A 24,293-nucleotide genomic window follows, 5' to 3' on the forward strand; every position below is an offset into this window, starting at 1 on the left:
ACCAATCAGCTTCCAGTTTTTTGGTCAAAGCTTTATTGAACAAGCTGAAGTTAGAAGCTGATTGGCTACCATGCACAGCTGCACCAGGCTTAGCATTCTCCAGTTGTAGTAAATCAACCCCACTGATGTTGGTTAATTTGGCAAAAAACACACATAGCCTTAGGCTGGCCATACACTATACAATTTTCTTACAATTTTCTGCCCAATTTCCTTTAGATTTACCCTCAACTATGTAGTGCAAGGGCCTGCTTAATTGGATACAATTGAACCTGTTTAGGTTTGACCTCCTGTTATATGTTTTTTGGTAAATCTTAACCAAAAATCTCAAGAAAATTGTACAATGTATGGCTAGCCTTACCTTCAACTATGTAGTGCAAGGGCCTGCCTAACTGGACACAGATGAAAGTGTTGTTTAGGTTTGACCTCATATTATATGGTTTTTGGTAAATCTAAAGCAAAATTCTCAAGAAAATTGTATAATGTATGGTCAGCCTTATTCTGTAAACACCTCCTGATTCTTAAGTGCTAATTCTAAAATGCAGTGCCTGTTCTAGTAGTCCAACCGCAGTATGCTATCAGTTACTGCACTGAGGTATTAAGAGCCCTTAAGACATATTTAAATCATTATTAAATAGGAATTTTGACTGAAAAGATACATGATTACCATTTACATAATCCAAAGGTTAAAAATCCTGATACAATCCATAATGGTTGTTTAACAATGTTATACAACCAAATGGTATGTAAGATGTGTATGTCCCTATGCTGTAGACATTACATTTATATTGCAGCTTAGATGATTTGTATCTATAGAGGGAGTGAGAGAGAGAGAGAGAGAGAGAGAGAGTGAGATGTGCTGCATAGTGCTGCTGCTGAATACATATGCATTATTATTGTACATCCTCTGAGCTATAGAAGATGTAATGTCAGCTGTACATGCATTGAGTATATTAATATTGTATATGTGCTCAGTATGTAGGAACTATGCTGAGTACCCCTGCATCATCACTGGATGATCTGCACCACATATAGGGCAGTTATACTACAGGCTTGGGATGACACTGTACCTGCAAGAGGAATGGCAACAATGGAAAAATTATGGTTGCGTGCGTGCGCGTGTGTGTGTGTATGGGGGGGGGGGTTCTGGAGATAAAACGACCCTGCCTACAGAATGGTAGTATAAAAGACGATAATGTTATCTGAACACAGAGAGTTATTGATCTGAGGATCAGCATCAGACAGTGGGGGAGGGGTAGAGAGGATGGTAATTCTGGAAATAGGGAGAGGAGAGATGCAGCACACACAGAGGGAGCCAAAAGAATAAATGTACAGACGAGAGACTGGAGCAAAGCTGTAAAGACGTAATTTACAAAGATTTTTTGGAGCTAAATATTATAATATATATATATATATATATATATATACACACACACATACTGTATACACATGAAACCGACAACATAGTTCTGGTTGACCTTTGAAAAACTACACTAGTGATCATGAATTTAAGGCCTCGTTCACACCATACTTGCAGAAAAACAGATGGAATCGTATGCGAAGATTTCACTTGCAGTGGTATCAGTACATCAGTTTTCATGCACGCTTCAATGAGTTTTATACACGTTGCAAATTCCTGCGCAGAAAAAATCTGCACGTGATACTAGTGTTGTGGTGTGAACAGGGCACATAGAGAACAATTTATTTTGTTGTGCCCTTGCAGAACCCATGCAGAAAACTGATGTCTCTGCGCCGTGGTGCGAACGGGCACTATTTGTAAATAAAAGCGAAACTAAACTCATTGATTTAGCATTTTAAAAAAAAACAGTTACATTCAAGGCATGCGGGAATGCTCACTCTCACATTTGCTTGTATTCTCAGCCAAACTGTCAAACCATCAACTGGCTGGTGTCATAACTGATTGCATGTGCAGCACCATGGAGGCTGCAGCTTTTACTTTAACAGAAACAAATTTTGTGTAATCTTCTACACCAATAAAGCAGCATCGTTGAGAATGTACCTTCTGAAGCCTGTACTGGGTCTCTGTTTCAGTGATAGGCTGCTGGCAGAAGTATTTTTGTATAGACATTTTTAATATCATGGTTATTGTATGGGAGAGAGAGCAAGGAGCCCAGAGGAGTTGTATTGGTGACAGCTCCACTGCATCATAGGTAGGGCCATGCTTACTGCATTCATTTCCAGACCTAAAGTGGAACTAAACCCTTCTATCCTTTACACCCCGGGAAACAGCCATCTTAGCCTCTGTTTAATCTGCAGTTGCCATGTTGCTTCATGTGTGATCAGTTGTGACACCAACCATTTGATGGCTTGACAGTTCTGTTGAGAGAACTAGAACCTATGACAGTTATTAATCATGGCATGCCTTTTGGGAAACCATTACATTGATGGGTTTAGTTCCACTTTAAAGGTTTGTACCACTTTCTATCCTTGTGATGACCACACCAGGGGCGGACTGACCATTTGGAAACTTGGGCACTGCCCGAGGGCCCAGGGTCAGTAGGGGGCCCCATGAGATGCCCCTGGTACCTTTTTCATAGGCTTTTTTGAGTTTGGGCAAGGACACTGGGGCCCCATGATCCCCTATTGCCCGAGGGCCCCATGAGTTGTCAGTCTGCCCCTGGCCCACACAAGAAGTGGTATAAGGGGTATCAGGGTATGAGCCTCTCTTGGACAGGAAAGAACTGACAGCAATAAACATTTTCAGAAGCACCCTAAGCCATAGACAGATCAAAATTCAACTAAACCCTGTTGAATTAGATGAACTTCGATCCATGTGTGGCCATCCCTGTTCTACAGAATCAATGGTTAGACCAGACAAGCTGAAAAACGTTTGTTAATCATCAGCTGCAGCGTACAGCAAATGCTTCTACATACTTGTAAGTACCAGTTATTTTCCTTTGTACCTAATGGCCAAATGGAATGGAAGGAGACCCATGCTTTACCCTGCATGGGTTCCTTTGAGTTTGAATTTTGGCTGAGTATACCTTTAAGGTGCCATACTGTTCTGGGACCCTTTGTCCCGCATCCTCCATTGGATGTTTGCCATAGATTTCCATGGGTCATACACCTAAACTGATAGACCTAGTTTAAAAATATGTTTGCCTTTAACATTAGAATTTGAAATTAATGTAATTTCCTGAGGGAAAACCAAATTCACTGTTTGAAATTCTACAGTTCAAGAAAAAATGTCCATCCTTCTCTTTCAAACTCTCTCATTGCCATGGCCAAAAATGATTGTCAAATTGACCCCACTAACGATTAGATAATCAAATGAATGTTCTTAAAACAAAACATTTCTAAAAAAAATTCTAATACTGTATAGCCAGTTTTTTGGCAGGCAAACACACTATGTATGATGCGTGGCAAGGGACTTTATGAGCAAAATCTATGAGACAGACACTGTGAAAGATACTTACACAGGTTATCAAAAGAATTCAACTCTCTACTCAGCTGACAATCTAAAAGGAACATTCTGCTAGAAGCTAATTAGAGGTAGTTTTTTTTTTCAAAAGTATTGATTCACCACAGGGCATTATTCAATTTTCATTAATAAATTATTGCTTTTAAGTATTACTAGGTTAAAATCACATTATGGTTATATAGCAGCATCTCAGTAAGTGAAGGTAAGTGAAGTCCTGATGAAGGTGACCTACAGTATTTACTTTTTTGATGAGGCACAACAGGCTTCATTTATCACAGAATGAAGTGAAGTGAAATAAATCTGTGTTAACCACTTCCCATCTGGCCCATGTACATAAACGGTCAGACGGGAGCAGTGCAGGAGCGGGTGGCCATTTATAAACGGCACAGCGATCCGGTGCCCGCTGTATGGGACCTCTGTGTGAGGTCCCCATTCATGTGATCTCTGATTGGCCAATCAGTGATCACAGGAACAGTAGTAAACAAGATGTCACTTCCTGACATCATTGCTTACTACTAGTGAAATCTGTGAATGATCACAGACGTCACATGGTACAAGGCTATTTAGAACAGCCTTGTACCATGTACAAGAATGCAGCCAGAGAGAAGGAGAAATGATTGCTTTTCCAGCCTTTATGGGTGTAAAAGCAATCAGTGTACAAAAAGAAAAAAAAATCTTCATCACTCCCCACAAGTAGTACAGTGTCACTATGGTGACACTGTACTGCTAGGGTGACGGTATGTAAAAAAAACAAAAAGAAACCCCATAAATAATAATATAAAAAAAATATATATAAAAACATTTTTTGAAAAATTATAATTTTTGGTTATAAACTTATTTTGGTTATTTTTTTTTTTACTAAAAAGGTATATTAATATATTTTGGCCAAGATTTATGAAGAAAGGTTATTTATTTGCAAAATTTTATAAGAAAAATACTTTTTTTCAAAATGTTTGGACTTTTTCATTTATATAGCAAAAAAATAAAAATCCCAGTGGTGAATAAATACTTCCAAAATAAAGTTTTATCTGTCTCAAAAAATGCTAAAAAATTAATATGGGTACAGTGTTGCATGACCGCGCAATTGTCAGCTGAAAATTGGCCTGGACAGGAAGGGGGTGAAAGTGCTCAGATTTGAAGTGGTTAAAGAGGATGGGAACCCTGAGGCCCCTTTCAGATAAAGGAGCCTATCAGGTCCTCCTGTCAGTTTTTCAGGCAGACCTGATCAAACCAGTTAAAGATAGTTATTTAGAGGTTGTATAATAAATTACCATATCACCCAGTAGATGGCCTCCATTCAGTAGCCAAAAAAGACATGCACAAAAAGGGGGGGTTGTGAAAAGAAATTCACAGAGAAAGTGGCTACATTATGAACAGAGTGTGACAATCAGAAACATTTCCAAAAATTATGCTTTATTACATATACAAGTTTGACATTTGGGCAATCGCCCTGGTTTACCATCACCTCAGTATGAGACAATACACACAGACCTAAAACCATATAAAATGACACCAAAACCGGTCCAAATACTTGTGCAACAAAGACAGTGACTACTAGAGCCTAAAGTCTTTGTAGCACTGGCTCAGAGGTGAACACTTCCCACAGGAGGTGTATGCAAAAATTATACCATAGGTATACCATGTAACATGTTGTAGATATGTAGACATATGCTACTACCAAAATGGTTATATCCCAAGCAGGGAGTGTCAAAACATTACACTATAGATATAAAATATCACATGTATGCAGTGCAGCAAGCACAGTATGCGTCAAAAAGAGAAGCATGCCTCTATGCCTATAAGAGACAAAAAATAAATGTCATATATAAAATGCAGTACACTCCTATGCCGCCACATGAGGTTGAGGCCCATTCATCTGTAATATAAGCGACTGTTTCCTTAGGGCTCTTAAATGAGAATAAGCCCCATATGTTACCAGGATGGAAGGATAGATGCAAATAGCAGAGCACTGCTTGAAATGGTTTCTTCACCACTAAATGTGGACTACACACCACTTTCTGTAAGGAAAACAAGACAAATCCCAATAAATCTTCTGCCTGTTGAGATACACATGGTATATCCTGTTTCCTATGAAAAGCACCATGATGTCCCCATCCTGTAGTGAAACAAACAATATGTGGAAAGTCACTGGAAGAGCTTTACTCTATATAAGATGTATAGGTTATATCGATCACTGAGGACCATATAACTAATGTCCTGTAACAGTCCACTCACCACCTGCGCAATAAATAGTAGGAGAGGAGAAGATGTCCTTCATAGGTACTGCCTTACAAGGCCAGAGAGGCCAGGGAACAACCGCTGACATCAGCCGATATACCGCGTGTTCCAGCCTCTTCTCGGCGCCTGTGCTGCTTAAGCCTGCTTCGTGGCATGTGAAGATGGCTTCCTCCTTGTAGGTCAGCGTGCGTTCCACCTAGTGCGCATGACCGGAAGTGACGTTACTGACGCATGACGTCAACGCGTTTCGCCGATGGGCGTATCTCACTCAGCTTCGTCAGAACCAATGAGATTCCTGCATTCCAATTTTCTATTTATAGTGGGTTAAAACCCACCCATTTATGCAAAAATTAACTTGCAGTTATTCCCATTGGAAGAAAAAAAAGAATTTTAATTGAATTTAATAATGACCAACAGCTGTGCTAAGTATTTAGCCCCCTTTTTTTCTTCCAATGGGAATAACTGCAAGTTAATTTTTGCATAAATGGGTGGGTTTTAACCCACTATAAATAGAAAATTGGAATGCAGGAATCTCATTGGTCCTGACGAAGCTGAGTGAGATACGCCCATCGGCGAAACGCGTTGACGTCATACGTCAGATACGTCACTTCCGGTCATGCGCACTAGGTGGAACGCACGCTGACCTACAAGGAGGAAGCCATCTCCACATGCCACGAGGCAGGCTTAAGCAGCACAGGCGCCGAGAAGAGGCTGGAACACGCGGTATATCGGCTGATGTCAGCGGTTGTTCCCTGGCCTCTCTGGCCTTGTAAGGCAGTACCTATGAAGGACATCTTCTCCTCTCCTACTATTTATTGCGCAGGTGGTGAGTGGACTGTTACAGGACATTAGTTATATGGTCCTCAGTGATCGATATAACCTATACATCTTATATAGAGTAAAGGTCTTCCAGTGACTTTCCACATATTGTTTGTTTCACTACAGGATGGGGACATCATGGTGCTTTTCATAGGAAACAGGATATACCATGTGTATCTCAACAGGCAGAAGATTTATTGGGATTTGTCTTGTTTTCCTTACAGAAAGTGGTGTGTAGTCCACATTTAGTGGTGAAGAAACCATTTCAAGCAGTGCTCTGCTATTTGCATCTATCCTTCCATCCTGGTAACATATGGGGCTTATTCTCATTTAAGAGCCCTAAGGAAACAGTCGCTTATATTACAGATGAATGGGCCCCAACCACATGTGCCGGCATAGGAGTGTACTGCATTTTATATATGACATTTATTTTTTGTCTCTTACAGGCCTAGAGGCATGCTTCTCTTTTTGACGCATACTGTGCTTGCTGCACTGCATACATGTGATATTTTATATCTATAGTGTAATGTTTTGACACTCCCTGCTTGGGATATAACCATTTTGGTAGTAGCATATGTCTACATGTTTACAACATGTTACATGGTATACCTATGGTATAATTTTTGCATACACCTCCTGTGGGAAGTGTTCACCTGTGAGCCAGTGCTACAAAGACTTTAGGCTCTAGTAGTCACTGTCTTTGTTGCACAAGTATTTGGACCGGTTTTGGTGTCATTTTATATGGTTTTAGGTCTGTGTGTATTGTCTCATACTGAGGTGATGGTAAACCAGGGCGATTGCCCAAATGTCAAACTTGTATATGTAATAAAGCATAATTTTTGGAAATGTTTCTGATTGTCACACTCTGTTCATAATGTAGCCACTTTCTCTGTGAATTTCTTTTCACAACCCCCCCTTTTTTTAGACCTGATCAAACCCTCTTTTCAGCCCTGTGGACCAGTGGGTATAAACGGACTTGTGCGATCAGTGACTTACAGCGGGACTGCAGCAGGCATTCTGACACTGGGGGGAACTGACTCGGTGTCACTGACATCCCCAGTGACACCAATAGAGTGATCAGTGCTAATAAAGAGCACGGACACTTTTTTAACCTTGTATAAAAGGTAAGAAAGTTAATTTCTAAAACGAAGCAAAAGCAGTTATGGTGCCTGCATAGTTATAACTGTATTAGAAAGTAGTGATGGGCTGAACACCCCTGTGTTTGGTTCGCAGTCAAACGTTCCAAGCTAATGAATGTTTGTCCTCAAACTTCAAACTCAATGCAAGTCTATGGGACTTGAACTTGTAAATTCAAAAATTCCCATTTTGAAGGTTTATATGCAAGGTTTTGGCCATAAAAGGGGTATGGAGACTGCCAGGAGGAAAATGAAAAAAAGGTCAAATAAGTACAGTTTTTAAAGGGGCAGTAATTTTTTATTGCTTAAAGTAAAAAAAAAAACAAAAAATAAAAATTCCATTAAATATCATGCCTGGGGGGGTCCCCTTAAACTACCTGCAAAGTTGCACATCTGTATAGGCCTGTGCTGGATCCAGGGTCTGGTAGGAATTTAAGGGGGACCCCACGCCCCCCCCCCCACTTTTGGGTGTGGGGTTCCCCTCAAAGTTCTATCAGGACTTTTTTTTGTACATTTTTTACTGTGGGGTCTCTCCTAACCCTCCTGCCAGACCTAAAGGGTCTGGTAGGGATTGGGGGGGCAATCTGTTCTTTGTTTTGTTAATGTATTTTTTGCTTTATTTTTATTTATTTTTTAAATATTTTTTTCAATTATTATTTATTGATTTTTTTTTTCTGGGAGAGTAGTCTCCCCTGTCTTCTGCAGTGTCCAGCAACACACTACACAAGGCTGCTGTGTAATTGTGTCACAGTGCATTGTGCTGTGATTGGCCAAAGCATTACAGTCAGGTGGATTGCTTTGGCCAATCATGGCTCCGACAATGCACCGTGAGAGCAAAACGCAGTGGGGGGCGCTGGGCAGGCGAACAACCCGCAGAACGCCCTTGCTGTTCGTGCATTCGCCAAACACACGAACAGCTGATGTTCAAGTTGAATTTATGTTCAATTCTCACATCACGTTCAGCACTATTAGAAAGTGTCTATGACATAGCATACTCACAACTACTTTAATATGTTAAAGCTTATATGAGTTTAGTTACATGATTTACATTTACTAAACTTAAAAAGGTATTTATGTATAATGGAAAACACAACCTCCCCTTCACATAAATAGGTGTTTTAGATTCATACAGGTCCTCTTTCTTCATTTCACCATATGCCACAGTTTAGCAACAGGAGCCCCAAGTGTGAAGTAGTCAAAACTATACCCAAATTAGTTTTTGGTTAGAAGGAAAATAAAGAAAAGACCTGGTGGAAGTGTAAATGAATGAGGTTCACACCTTCTGAGATAGACACCAAACATTTCTCCTGAGAAACAATCTTCTGAATACATTTCAAGCCTCCTTTCATCTTATACATACCTTTGAATAATTATGTTTTGTACATCATAACAGGCCACTGACAATAATCTTGTGTATTTTTACTTAACTTCCCGGTTTTCCTTCCCAAACCTTAATTATGTGATGGTTTGTATGCTTCATCATAATCTTGGAAATCTGAATACCACTATTATGTTTGGTAATTATGCAAATTTGAGTGAGCTATCTTGCATACTTGATACATTTATTGTTAATGTATGTTATACTGTAGAAAGGATAGCTTTCATGCTGGCATGGTGCTTTATAAACATGTACTTTCACTCATTATTATGAGGATTCACACCTGTAAAAGTCTACTTTTGTCTAGTTTATTGCAAGCTCCTAGATTTCATACCTGCCAATTGGGGTCCACTAGTCAAATTTAATTCCTGTGGACTGTTTGCGCTTGGTCATCCTCTGCATTCCAACTCCAGATTAGGGATGGAGTGACACAAAGACCAATGTACAACTGGTAAGATGATAGTATAGCTGATAACCCAGGAGTATAGCAAATTACCTGCAAGGGCTAGTCTTCTCTTTGTATAGTGTTAGCTTGTTAAATTATATGCATGAACAAGAACTGCCTTCTTGGTGACTATATACAGGCCCTTTTTTGCTTTACAAAAACAGTGTATTTAGTATATGTAAAATGTTATTTGAAATATAATGTTTATATGGTGAGTAGATAGATAGATAAATAGATAGATATTTGGGGGTATTTATCTCAGTGGTAGAAGCATTTTTAGTGAGACCAAACTGTGGTTCAGGGCTTGCCAGCTTACTTTTACTAAAGAATTAAAATTCATCAAAAATTAGTTCATGCACCATCGAAAACAGGTAATGAAAATAATGCCAGGCCATCTGACTCTCCCTTCAGCAGTGCCATTGCTTAGACATCAGCCTTGGCTGTTGGCTGGTCCCCTAGACCATCTTACATGGTACATCAGTGTTCATTCAGCTCACCCAGCTCTCTCAGTCTTGACTCTCTCATCCCTATGGACAGCGAATCTCCAGCATGGAGTGCTGTCTCTTCAGTGGAGCACACCTGTCTCCTAATGGGAGCTCTGAGCTATGGCTAGGTTCATTATAAGAAATGTGCACACCTGCACTCAAACTGGGTTGGAGACTAATTCCCTCGCAAAACTTTTCAAAGTCTCCAAACTCCAGAACCCAATCCAGGAATACCAAAACCAGAATAAAAGCTGTTTTCGCCACTCATAATCCATATTCTGGAACCACCCAACTCTGCATAAATGTGAACCCTGTATCATATCTACTTCCATATTCACAGGGCCTCGCACTGTCACATATATATATATATACACACACACTGTATAGTCATGTATAATAATAATTCATGACAAACTTTTTCCAGACAAAAAAAATCTTATCAATACCTTTTTTTCATTAGTTTACAAACAATCACATGGCCTCTATGAGGATCTGCATCCTGAGCTCAAGGAGGGGGGATTTACCATGCTAGGATAGTCCTGTATCTGTGGCTAGCATGCTCAGAAGGAAACATAATGAAGGGAACTGGCAGGATCACCAGATTTGTAATGTGAAATAAAAAAGGCTCACTAAGAGCATACTGGGGAAAAAGGAAATGAATCCCCAACTATACAACTTAAAATTAAGGTCTAACAAGTTGGCATACAATTTAAACCAGAAGTATTCAAGCTAAGCAGTTTTTATGAACACTTTAGCTACTATAGTCACATTTTGGTGAAACAATAATTACACATGATATTCTTCCCCTCTCTAAAGTGCCTTTCAGTGGAATTATTTAAACCCAGACCTTCACTTACTGTAGAATGTTCTATCCAGAGAGAAAAAAAACTGCTAAAAATGAATTAAATAACACCCCCCCCCCAAAAAAAAATCTTTTTTTCTTGGTGCCTTGCTTGTTAGACCTGTTATTGGCACTATTTGGAGCTCTGATTCAGAAAATTGCATTAGCTACACTGCATCAGCTCTAGTTTTTTAGATATGGTTGAATTTATATAATTTTTTAGTGAGTTTTTGAAACGATCTTGCTTATTAACTTGTTCTTCTGTTGCCTAGTTTGTGTTTTTGCATTGAAGTTGTCAGATGTAGCGAGAGAGTGTTTTATGTACTTCCAACTGTAACATTGGGTTAGAAACATTGGATTCTAAAGTGTAAGTTATTAACTGTATATATGTTATGATTATATAGCAGGTGTGTGTACATTGCTATTCATATAGTTTCATTTTTGCAGATCATGCACCGTAGAGGTTATGGCTTTTAATGTGTTTGTTTCATGCTACAATGAGATTACATAAAACACTACATTAAAATATCCTTATTTTTGACAGTCGAAGAGTGGTATATGGCATTTATGCTGTATCTCAAAAAGAAGAGTTGATAGGGAAATTTAGTGCCATTTTTTTAATCAGTATAGAGGGGTATAGAGAATAGGTGATAGCAGCTCACTCACTAGGTTCTGTGGAGCGCAGGGGGATTTCTATATATTTTTTCTGTTGAGTGGCTCAAATATACCCAGGAACAGGTCTAATACTCGAGGCACCAAAATTTGTTAGACTGTGTAATAAATGTATTGTATGTAATGTATATTATGAGCAGTATAACCTTTTTTTCAAAATTCACTTTTGAGGTGACCAACTTTGGAAGTTTAGTTCAAATGTGTGCACTTTAAACACAATGGTTACATTTATTTGCTAATTCTTGCTAGCGTTCCCTATAATTGTTGTAATGTAACTCTTGGCACATATATCTATGTGTTTCCTATGCTCTTCAGCTCTATCTAGTAACCATAATGTGGTATTGTACTACTGCCCATAATAAAGCAAAATTCATTCAGTAAACAGCCTAAAGAACATTTGTTTTTGCCCAATCCACACAGAACAAATGTGCATGCAGATTTACTAGGCATATTCTTATACAATTTTTAAAAATAAATAGACCATATGTTGCAGTTCATGTTCAGGTAAAAGTGGCATTCTCTCCAAATTGAGAGAATTTGATTCAGGAATGCTTGAATTGAAGGATTGCATTTCAATGGCTATTCATAATGTGCAAGTCCTCTGCAGCAGCCATTCAGTGGCTGGGGATGAGCAGGGATGTGGCATGCTATAAATATGTCTCCCCCTATGCACTCTGAACACCACGTTTGTAGTGACAGACATCCTATTGGATGCTAGAGAGCCCTTGATATATGGCCCTATCCATGACCTTTAAATATTACAGCCACCAGACATGCACAGAATGGGGATCTAGCTAGTTTGATCAATTCTGTGCTGAGGAGATAAATAGGATTTTTTGGGGGGGAATACTTGGATCCTTCTGCTGCGTGGGGCATTTTCCTACTGCTGCATGGAGCATATTCAACAGAGATTGGCTCCTAAAACAACTGTAGATAAACAAAGCTGTAATAGGGCTTGTCACGGTATAGGGACCCCTGCCAAATGGCCAAATTACATTACGGTGGCTTCCCCCCTCCCGCCCAGCTGGCTGCATGTCCTCCACTGCCCTAAATCATTTCTTGCACCAGTCCCTCTGATGTCCCCGGGGGTCCAGTGTCATCCTGGCTCCCTCCCTGTGTCCCCTGTCGCCAGCCCGATTCCTCCCTGTACTCCAGTGACCGCCCCCTCCACCTCTCATCCTGCCGCCGTGGGATGAGAGGTGCTGCTTTCACCACCCCTGCTACTGTCTTCTCCCTCCCCGGCCGCGGCCGGAGAGGAGAAGGTGGCGAGACTCACACCTCTCCGCGGCGAGGCGCGAGCCTCCCGCAGGGATGTTCTGGGCTACGGTGTCTCGCTGACGCCACCTCAGCCCTGTCATCCGCAGCGCGGGCACAGGAAGTTCCGCTCCGAGTCGTTGTTCACCACTGCACCAGCCACCGAAGGAGCCCAGCTGCGGCGGGACCTTTGGGGGACAGACTCTGCTGACCCCCCTAGCCAAACGGGGAACCGCACCCACAGCTGCCTAAGACGTCAGAGCAGGGGAGAGATTGCCTGCTAGCTGCCCAAGACCCCCAGTCCAGGGGAGGGATTGTCTGCCAGCTTCCAGAGACCCCCAGCAGGGGAGAGATTGCCTGCTAGCTGCCCAAGACCCCCAGTCCAGGGGAGGGATTGCCTGCCAGCTGCCAGAGACCCCCAGACGAGGGGAGAGATTGCCTGCTAGCTGCCCGAGACCCCCAGTCCAGGGGAGTGATTACCTGCTAGCTGCCTGAGACCCCCAGCACAGGGGAGAGATTGCCTGCCAGCTGCCTGAGGACTCAGCCCAGAAGGGGAGACCACCCGCATGATCCGGACTCCAACAGGTACCTGTGTTCCACTTTCTATCCCTGGGAGACCAGGCACCCTGTCGGATCCGTGAGTATATGCATTCTCCCTGTTTTACCTGAACTGTTCCTGTACTGATCCCCCACCCCCCTGTTGGATTACAGTTGCTACAGAGACTCTTCCTTGGCTTTCGGGGTTGGACTATAAGTGTTTTAGCCCCTCCTTGCTACCCTGTACTGGCGAATTTACCCTCCCTGCAAGTTCCTCTATTGCGTGACTGTCATCTGTTTGTCTCAATAAAGCTTTTTGCGTTTGCCATCTACTCTGTGTGTTCTGTCCTGCCTACCCTCCGTCACAGGGCTACACAGCTTCCAAAGGGCCAGGCATGTCTGCCATTTCTTAGCATCCCTTTCAAGATTCTACTGAAGTTTTAAAGATTTAGTAAAGTGGATGAACCAGCATGAATCACTTTAAACCACCTCCACCTCTTCCCTTCCCTTTCCCTCACCTGAACCACAAAAAAAAATACCCTCCAAAAAGGAGCTTCTCCCTCCGCACTGAGACTAGGCTACTTTTTAAACATAATTTGATAAAACAAAAACTCTCTTTTCCCCCAGTTTACACTATAACGTTTTGCTGTCTCTCTGCTTCAAAAAATTACAATATTAAAATGCTAAAACAATACAAATTTACAGTAAATATTAAGACATAAAAATTACAATCTACAACAAAGTTATTCCTCCCTGCCCATTGTTAATGCACACCATGGTCACGACTGTGTCAAAATCGCCTCAACCTGGTATCCAACCGAATATACCACTAATGCATTTCACCTCATTTAGGGCTTAATTGTACTAAACAAAATGTGTGAGAGAGGTGTTCTGCCTTGTGTGGAGACCAGGCTGAAGCCATTTTGATACAGTTCTGACCATAGTTTGCAAGACCATAGTTTGTGGAGAGGCGCCATTTTGTTGTAGACTCAGGCCCAAGTTTGTCGAGCCCTTGGAAGCCAAACCAGCACCTGGCAACAGGAACTGAGCTAGCCAAAACTACATACTGGGGCATTGGAGCAGTACTGTTTTGTTTTTCAAGAACCACTTTTACATCAAAATACAATATTTTGAAAGTAGGGGTGGGTGACACCAGCATGGGTCCTGGCACCTCCTCCTCCTTGTCTTCTTTGAGGCCTTTATCAAGAACACACTCTCTACCTGACTTTCAACACTATTTGGACCTCCAAAGCCATTGCAGGCAGGTGCGATCACAGGTTGGTGGTTTCCACCAATTAAGATAATAAATAGATAAAATTAAAAAAATACATACGCACATAAATGAAAATACAAAGAGATACAATGTAAACGTTTTACAATTAAAACTTAAATAAATAATAAAAAATATATATTTTGAGACTTCAAGGGTCTTCTGTCTCTTTTTTGGAGAATACCCCTCCACAGGCTTTTTGACACCCTCTTAGATCCAAGGTACAAGATGAAAATGGCCAGTCGCATGCCACCGCATGAGAGGGAGGACATAATGTTTCACTATGCAAAGGTGCTTGTACAAAGCCTTTCCTAAGGGCAGCAGAGAAGCCTCTGCTACCCAGTGCAGCTCTGCTACCCATGGTGGAAAAAAAGGTAGCAGCAGTAGCACCACCAGCTGGGGATATCTAACAGAGGTGTTGCAAACATTCTTCAGGCAGCGGTGAGCAGACCTGACCCCAGGTAGCATTTCTATGTACAGCTTGTCCACAATGGTCAACAAGTTCATTGTCTCAAGTTCAGACACCAACAGCTTCAGAAGTATGTAAAGACCACATCAGGGGCGGACTGACAACTCATGGGCCCCCCGGGCAATAGGGGATCATGGGGCCCCTGTGTCCTCGCCCAAACTCAAACCACACCCAAAAAAGCCTATGAATGGTACCAGAGGCATCTCATAGGGCTCCCTACTGACCCCGGGCCCTCGGGCAGTGCCAGAGTTCCCAAATGGTCAGTCCGCCCCTAGACCACATGCATTAATGGGTGGATCACTGGCTTGAACTTGCAGAACATGTGCTAGAGGTGCCGATCTGCCCTGCTGAAAGTGTCTTTTTAGAAAGGGAGCTAGAAACATGAAAGAGTAACAGCAGAAAAAAGTGATCCATCCAAGTCCAAGCTTCAACTACTCTTGGTAAAATTATACTTTCTAAGATGAGTTATGAACTTTCCTCCTGCTAGTTTAAGGTCATGTCCCCATGTTCTTGATTTGGGTTCATATTGAAAATGCTACCCTCCTGAACCTTATTCACCCCCTTGTTATATTTGAAAGTTTCAGTTATGTCTTTCTGTTCCCTTTCCTCCAGACTGTACATATTAAGTTCCTGAATTCTCTCGTGATGTTTTATTCTTCAGACCTTTCACCATTTGGAGTCATTATATCTTATCAATATCTTTTTGTACATGAGGACTCCAGAACTGGACACAGTATTCCATATGAAGTATATATGGTAATCAGGGCCTCTTTTTTTCCTGCTGGTGACCCCTCTAGGGATGAATCCTAGACTTTTATTCACTTTTCCCACTGCCTGGTCATACTGTTTGTTCATTCTGCAATCATGTGAAATAAGTACCCCCAAATCTATTTCCTCTGTAGTGCTAGCCAACACTGTACCCCAATATTGTTCTCTGTCAAGGGATTAATTTCCCTATGTGCATTATTTTACATTTAGTAACAATAAACTTCAGTTTCCACTGCTTTGACAAATGGCAAATCTCGTTCCATGTTACAGACACTTCCAGGGATCTCAACCCTATTGCACACCTTTGTGTCATCAGCAAAACACATACCTTACCCAGCAAGCCTTTAGTTATATAAACCTACATAGAGATTTAATAGAACGGGACCTAGTACAGAGCCATGTAGTCTCTGTTCCAAATTAATTCAATTTACAACCATACTCTGGTATCTTTCCTTTAGTAAACTAAATAATCACTGAATCTCCAAGCAAAATTCAGCAAAGCTGGATGTGTGGTGACTGACAGACTCATCCACCTGTCCACAAGCAATGGTCACCACCTGAATTTTATCAAAGTGAACCAGGCTTGAATCTACACACCACTTGACAGCATCCACCAATTAGCTGCCACATATAGCTCATGAAATTAAAGACACACACTGTTCTTGTTAGGTGGTGGTGCAGCAACTTCATATAGTGTATCTGTAATAATTCTGATTTCTAAATTAATGGTGCAGGCCACCTATCCCAGTGCCAACCTAGGCAATTCTCCCCTCAAAAAGAAAATCAATCTATAAATAGATAAATACATGAAATAAACAAAAATATAAAAAATTTAAAATACAGAAATGTAACCCTTTAAAAATATATATTTCTTCTGTTATGAAGATGGCTTAAAGTACCTTCTGCCTGACCATTTATGTTTGGGAGTGCTGCTGTCCAAATGTTACCATGGCCAGGCTAATTGATTTTTTTTTTATGTTGTTGTTGTTGTTGTTAACAAGACAGCTATTTGTGCTTCGTAATGCCATGTTAACCTACAAACCCAGACGTCTGAAGCTTAAATTTTGGTTATCATCACAGATGTCTACTGTAAAGTCAATTTCTGTTTTTAGCTTGCAATCCTTTTTACAACTACTAAGAAAACAACCCTTTTACTCACTGACAATGATGAAATAAGAAGTTTTTGGGAAGCAAAACTAAGGGCTGCCCTGAACACAAAGGACAAAGAGCACATGACAGGGTGGGCTGGAAGGCAGGAGAAGAGTTAAGAGTTGGTGAGGAATAGTTTAAGAATAAGACATAGGGAGCAGGGTAGAGGTGGTCATAGCTTAGGGAAACCTTGAGGATGAACAGACAGCGTGGTGAGCAATTAAGCCCATTCACCCACTCTCTTGGTAGATGTGTGAATATGGATATGATTAGCTGTGTATACATTTGGGAAAATTAGGTATGGGAAGAGAAAGGGGGTCTTGAGGGGCATGTCATACTTTTGTCACAGCATTGGCAGATCCTTGATGGTGCCAAAAAGTAAGATCGTTAAAGTAAAGTTTGGACAACTGGTTTAACCTTAATGGTCACAAATATGTTTAATTATATGGTATTCATGAAGGAAGTACTAAGGTTTATTCCAGGTGAATAATAATGTAAAATTACTGGTGTGTACCCATCGAGCTGGTTGTCTATGGCCAGTGGCCAGGACAGGTTTCCAATGGAACATGACACTGGATGGCACTGTCAAGGACCTGGCTTAAATGGTTGTATTTTAATTCCTATATGTTTTTAAAGAATTGGCGTCTAAATGTTGTTATTGTTATTGTTACTATTTATTAAAAGCTGTGGCCATAATATTCCAGCAAAAATAATTTGTCTCATATTGTATCGTTTGCAATGTTTAATGTGTTTGGCTTTGACGTTCAATATCACTTTCAGTCCTACGTGAGTCATATGCGGCTAATACTTTTTGCTAACCTCCCAGCAGTTGACGCTCATTGTACAAGAAAAAAAGCCTTTTAATTTGACTTACATTTCTTTGAAAATTTTTCATGAGGTGCTTCTGATGTGTAAAAACAAAAGGTATTAACATTTTTTTGGCATATAGAGCAAAGTATACACTGCCAACATGACAGTCAGTGTTGGGAAACCCCAAAATCACTCCTAGTGATTCCTTAACAGTGTACACAATTAAGGGACCCCACAAAGCTGTAATTTGAAGGCCTAGTGTATTCGCATGCTGCCCCTTCCAAAACAATGTACATATTTTTCCACTTTTGTTAAATAGCAACTTGTTTCTTACAAGTGGTGGGCTTCTTGTACAATTTTGCTTCATTTGACTGCTATAGTTTTCCTCCAGAGCCCCCCCCCCCCAAAAAAAAAACCCACCAGACTTTTTTCCTCATTGACTTCAGTGAGGTTCAAATTTGATTTCTTATTGAATCCCATACATTCCTGAATCTTCCTAATCATATACTGTATTTTGGTCTCTTAGGCCGAACTGTGCGTGAAGCGAACAGAGGCATATTCAAGCAACACTATGCGTTAGAACATAACTAAAAGTGAGGTGCAGCTTGGCATTGGTAAACAACAGAGACATTTCCAGGAACAAACCTAAAAAATCAGGCATAGTTTGGAAATAAGGGATTTTTGTCAAATAAGATCTAGTACACAAAAACATATCCTGTATTGAACTGACACAAAAATACTAAATCAGAGAGTCTCATATTACAACAAAGCTGAACATGCTTTGCTCTCTCATGCATAAGGCCCAAGAATTTGTTTGGTAGTCACTAAGCCAAGGTTCACACCTTCTGCTTCTTTATGTGCTTTCGGTGAATTTTTGCAGCATGTTTATGATGCATTGCAATGAGTTTTTCATGAGATTTCTTAATTTTTGGGGAGTTTTAGTCAATGGCCAGCTATAAAATGTGTTTTTTTTGCATAGTTAGCAAAAACGTTTGTATGCAGATCTGAACCGTCTCTTTGTGATAACATTTTTCCCTTTCTGTTCCGGTTTTATCCCCTTGTTAAGTGGTCTTCCGGTTCTACCTTTTTTAAAGCTGTATATGTTTAGCACCTGTTATGTAGACAGGCATTCTACACTGTTTGTTTAGGGTAATGTGAACTTGTAGTCTTTCACTTCTCTAGATTTCATACTGTGCTGTTGTGCTGTGCTGTAGAGTTTTGTTGTGGGTGGGGAAAACCAGGTGCCAGACTGTCTGGTGGGGGTGAAGGGGGCAGGGATTATTGCCAGCATGTGTTGTATAAACTGAGCTGTGTTCAAAAAAGCATTCATTCATTCACTCTACATGAAATTCCGACTCGTGGTTTGGGATATCGGGGAAAGATTGTCTTTGAGCTCTAATACCCGCCTTGGCAGAGTGCTGGAAGACTTGCCGGAAAAGGGGACCATTGGCTGAGATGCATCGCTCCTCACAAGGAAGCCTAGGCGGAACTATTCCGCCACAGCAGAGGTGTCCTTTTAATTGGCATACATTGACATAAGCATTTAAGTTATGACCAAAAGAGAGCTATGTTTGCTTTTTTTCAGTGTGATCAAGTACCTGTCCCAATCTTTGTACAACTCATGGGTAGTGTCCTGCTATGTCCTCTCACTTTTGGTGCAATTTTTGTAAGTACAGTGATCATGTAAGAAACATGTCAACTATGCTGTGATCTTCCAACTTCCTTATGTGCAGCCTGTAGAGAGTAAATGTTGCTAGGAGTTGTCTTGTCATACTATCAAACACATCAACGCAGCACGCAATTGCATTTTTTATGCACTTCTAATGAAGTCTATAGACTCAAAACTCACCATCCATCACTAATAGAAGTGCCTGCATCGCTTTTAAAATTGCACTGCGGAAAAGGGCATAGGTGTGAATGGGCTCCATAGAACAGAATGAGAAATGGCTTGTTTTGCAGAGTTGTGCTTCAGTAAACGTGCAACAAATCGCACAAGGGTGAATCCAGGGTGAATTACCATAAAGTGTGTAGGCCTGAGGCCATTAGGCCAATGGAAGTAAGCCACAGCTTTTCTTTGGCTATATTTGGTCACACAATGAAAAGTGTATCACTTTGAATTCCACAGTTTTGGACAGTTACCTATAAATCAGAACCATTGTAAGGAACTTTGCAAACTTCTTTCTTGCATTTAATTTGCTTTAAAGGGTAAAGCCCTTTCATGGAATAAAGAAAATAGCAAATAAAAAAATAAATAATACAGTATACAGTATTAAGTATATAAGTAATACAGTATACAATTGCTACAGAAGCCATTATGTAATAGAATGTTACTAAAAATGACTTTTCCTCTTCAGTCTAAAGCACTGCAAGTTTCTGTAAAACTCAATGCAATATGGCAACCTGGACGCATTCTGTACACCTTTGGTTTATGGATCAACCCTCCGAAATGTAATTTCCAGCATGTGTGATTGGCTCACTGATTTTCCCATAAGTCTGCACTAAGATACAAGTCACATTCTAGGCATTTTCATTTTTGGTGGGAAATTCCAAAAGGGTAATCGGGTCTAGAGGGATACTATCAGTGTATCATTCCACATTGGAACCATGCAAGTGCATCAGCTGATTAATAATAAAAAAGTAACTCCCATTTGGAATCATGTTGCACATTGACATTAACAAACAAACAAACAAACAGCATTTTCTTCAGAGCAACAAAATGTAGGAATCTGCATCAAAGTTTGGCAAATTCTTGCAATGATTACATACATTGATAACCAAGATGCAATTGTTGTTTTTTTTTCTCAACAAGCATGGAGTTATTGTTTAGGAGCGAACAAAAAGGGTCTAACCAATGCAAATCCTTGCTATCACCCATCTTTCCATTCTCCCATACATGCAGGAGGGAGAACAGAGGTACATCAATGAAGGCATCTCCTGGTCCCTTTTGCTTTAAGATGGTTAACTCTTGCAGGGAATGCCTTCTTTCACTACATGCTGAAATTGTTTTGTTTTCTGCTTACATACAGTATGCTGATTGACACACTGGTTCTGTATAGACAGCACACTGTAACCCTACAGACATTATCATTGTATGGCTCCAGGCACTGAAGGCATTGAGTCAGCTAAGTATGTGGAAATGTATGACATTTCAATCTTATTACAATGTTCAGTTACCCTTTACACCACATACTGTATCTTTATTTTATGACATATACATTTAATATAAAAACATACTTAAAGCACACCTAAAGTCAAACACTAACTTGAATTCCATTGCTTCAAGCTGCAGTTCCCTTACAAAAAGCCAGCTATAACACTGAAATAGTTACCCATCAGCTAATGCTGGCTCTCTTCGGTTTCCACTGGCTGATATCTTACGGCTCTGTGTGAGGCAAAGGCATTAATTGGCAACCTCTGCCTGAAAGCATCCAGTCAGTGCCTTTGCCCTACACAGCACTACAGCAAATAAGTGGAAGTGAAGGTACCCACCAATGGTACACAAAAAGGACCCACACCAATTAAAGGTAAGTATTTCAGTGCTCTGTCAACTACCGACAATCAGGAGCTGGTAGGACAGACTGTCAATGATGTCAGCATTGTGCAACCAATTACAGTGCCGCATGATCAGGACCCCCTTCTACTGGCCTTCCATTGGTGTGAAGGGTTACACTGACATTTGATTTGTTGCTATGGTTTACTGTGCTTTGTACATCATCATTGCTCTTTTCGCTGATTCAATTGTATCCCAAACAGGAAAAAGAACACACAAAGTAAACTTGAAAGACATTTATTTGGCACACTTACCTTTCAGAGGAGGTAATGGTGTCAGCTCCTGCTGCTTGCTCTGGTAGCGGAATTGTGAAGAACTATGTGATCTGCGCTGGCGGGAACGGCGGAGAGAACGGCGGGAAAATCCATCCACCTTATCGGCTGCCAGAACAGGGGACAAGCCTGGAGAGGATGGACTGGTAGGAGTGACAGGAAGTTTGGTCTCCATTAGTGTGTACAAAACAGCCACAAAAAAGGCCCAGGTGGTTGTTAGTGCAGCTGAGGATGAAGAACACACCCTTGGGAATAACTAATAGTCTAGACCCAGGTGGGTCTTAATGGAAACAGGGTTGGCCATGTGGAGCAGATGGAAAGGCTGAAACAAAGAGAGATTTCGATGGTTATTTTCATTTTACTGGCAGCAGAAAAAAACAGAACAGAAATTGCATATCATGTGACCAAATGTAAAACGTACACTAATTGAAAATCATCATTGGTAACTGTAGCATTATGATTTAAAGGATAATACGTAAGTGTAGATGTCTTTACAAAAAGCACCTTCTTAAACAGTGCCACTCATACATTTAGATATGTTCGGACTTGTATGCATAGCTTTAGGAGAAATGCAGGTTGTAACCCATACAGATTACACCTAAAACCTATACATACCATTATAACTAAAGCACATCTCAATGTATAAAAGATGTGTCCTTGTGAACTATCAGATCCACTGTTTCTGTCCTCTCTGTGTATTACAGCCTGGGTTAACACAGGAGTAAAGGCAAGCTGTACACATGCCTCAGTGCATATAAAAATGGCAGAAGCTTTGGCTAGTATAATGTAACTCACTACGTATTATTCAATTCTGGATGGATTCTGGGCTGGGCGGATTCATATTCATTATGTGCTAGGTAATTATCAATTTAAAAAAATGGAAAAAAAGTCACAAGGACTGGGAGAAGGCAAAAGAAAAATTTGCTGGTCCTGTTATTCTCTCAGAGGCCTAAATGGTTTTGTACAGTGTATAATAATCCAAACCTATTGAATACATGCAAGTAGTACTAGCACCTGCTTTACGTGTAACGACAAACAAAGTTATGTTAGTTATGTTAGTTCAAACATACTGGATAACCATCTTTGAGTTTGGCACGTTGGAATTGGGTTTCTTTACATTGCCACTGAAAGGTATGTACGGTTAAAGCAGTGGTCTCCAAACTGCGGCCCGGGGGCCATATGCATCCCCTTGCTTGCTTTTATCTGGCCCCTGGGGCACTATTTCATCCACTGATACCAACAATGGGGCATAATCCCCCCACACACAGACACTGAGATCACTGAAGAGGCACAATTCCTCCCAATGTCACCAACAATTGGGCCCAATGACACCAATGATGGGATTTGCACCCCCCCCCCCGCAGATAAAACAGGGAGAAGTTTCCCTGTACTATATGTCAGATTTGAAAACGGCCATGTCACTCATTCACAGAGTTCTGTGAGTGAGTGCCTACAAGTCCCGACAGTCTTAGCGGATGTGGGCTTGTAGTTTTCAATCAGCTACCATGGTGCTGTGGAGCGCTGTGATAGTTCATTGAAGCTTCCTGTCAGTATATCTGCATGGCATCAGCGATCTACCGATCGCTGGTGCAATGTTTTCCAGGCTCCTTTGGACAAAATTAATAAATGCACATTTTTTTACCTACAAAAAAATGTGCATTTATTATTTTTGTCCAAAAGGTGAACTTATCCTTTAACATCACTGATAAGGGTATTCCAATCAATTATGAACTGGATTTCTCTATTACTTTAGCAAACCTTGGTTCACACTGTACACCACATGTGAATCACACCGGAACCCCTCCACATTCCTGTGCAATTCACATGCGATGCAGTGCAATTTGAGCCCATTCATTTTGAACTGGCTCAAATCACACAGCACCGCACCAAAGACATGTATGCACCTTTTTTTTGGAGCTGCACCGCAACTGGATTGCATCATTTTGTACCATGAGATCTGGTGCAGGCAAATGTACTGTGTTTGCAACCTTCGTTTGGGGTGTTGTGAACTTTGTATTGACACCCGCAACAGATTGCAAGGCAGTGCAATTGGAATGCGATCAGGGGACATGTATACAAATTGTTGTGTTTCTCACACCACATTAGTGTGAACCTATGCTAACTCTTTTTAACCCTTATGCTGCTAGCATTGGTAAATAGATAAGAAAGTATATTATATTTTCTTGTTTTAGCCTTTTTTTACATTTCATCAGCTGTTTCCTGGTGTCTGGCCTAGGCCAAAATGATTCCACTCATGGGTTTTCATGGGTATTCTTTTCTTTCATCTGGAGGAGGTGTTTTCTCAGCTAAGCAGGCCCTCCTGCCTGCATGCCTGAGATAAGGGCAGATGAATTCCAGTAAATGCTACATCATCCGCCATAGCTAGAAATGCTTGAGGGGTTTCAATGTGATTTTTCAATATAACAAACATAGAGATAGATGGATAGGTGAGTGTGCTTTGGATATTAAAAATAAACTAAATAGTATTTTCAGTTTGTGCTTTTCAGATACAATTTAGTTTCACTGTAATTAATAGATGAAAAGAACCATAATGTCCTACAATTTCAGATAAAGCTCACTTTTCAAAGCAGAGAATCTCCTAAAAAAAATGAATAGTGTTTGGTTACCATAAATATACCAGCCATCAGATACATCAGCTTGGCCTATTATAGCTGATGAGGAGCGGTGATGGTATTCTTTGGGAAAGATATTCCTGCAGGAGTCCTCTTAGTAAATTGATGGGTGACCCAGCTGTTGACCA

The 24,293-nt window shown here is 40.7% G+C and overlaps 1 protein-coding gene across 4 annotated transcripts in view; it reads right to left on the reverse strand.

Moving 5' to 3' along the window:
* The window catches only part of PPP2R5B (protein phosphatase 2 regulatory subunit B'beta), a 124,448-nt gene that overhangs the window by 92,629 nt on the left and 7,526 nt on the right, over positions 1-24,293 (reverse strand). For all 4 annotated transcript variants that reach the window (XM_089662815.1, XM_089662814.1, XM_089662813.1 and 1 more), the window contains one exon: positions 21,515-21,854. In XM_089662815.1, coding sequence (XP_089518941.1) covers positions 21,515-21,707 — 193 coding nt within the window. In that variant the 5' untranslated portion in view covers positions 21,708-21,854. The remainder of the gene's footprint in view (positions 1-21,514; positions 21,855-24,293) is intronic.

The sequence above is a fragment of the Staurois parvus genome, unplaced genomic scaffold, assembly GCF_062004578.1.
Source record: "Staurois parvus isolate SC_StPar_1 unplaced genomic scaffold, SC_StPar_1.0 ptg001556l, whole genome shotgun sequence".
Classification (NCBI taxonomy): Eukaryota; Metazoa; Chordata; class Amphibia; order Anura; family Ranidae; genus Staurois; species Staurois parvus.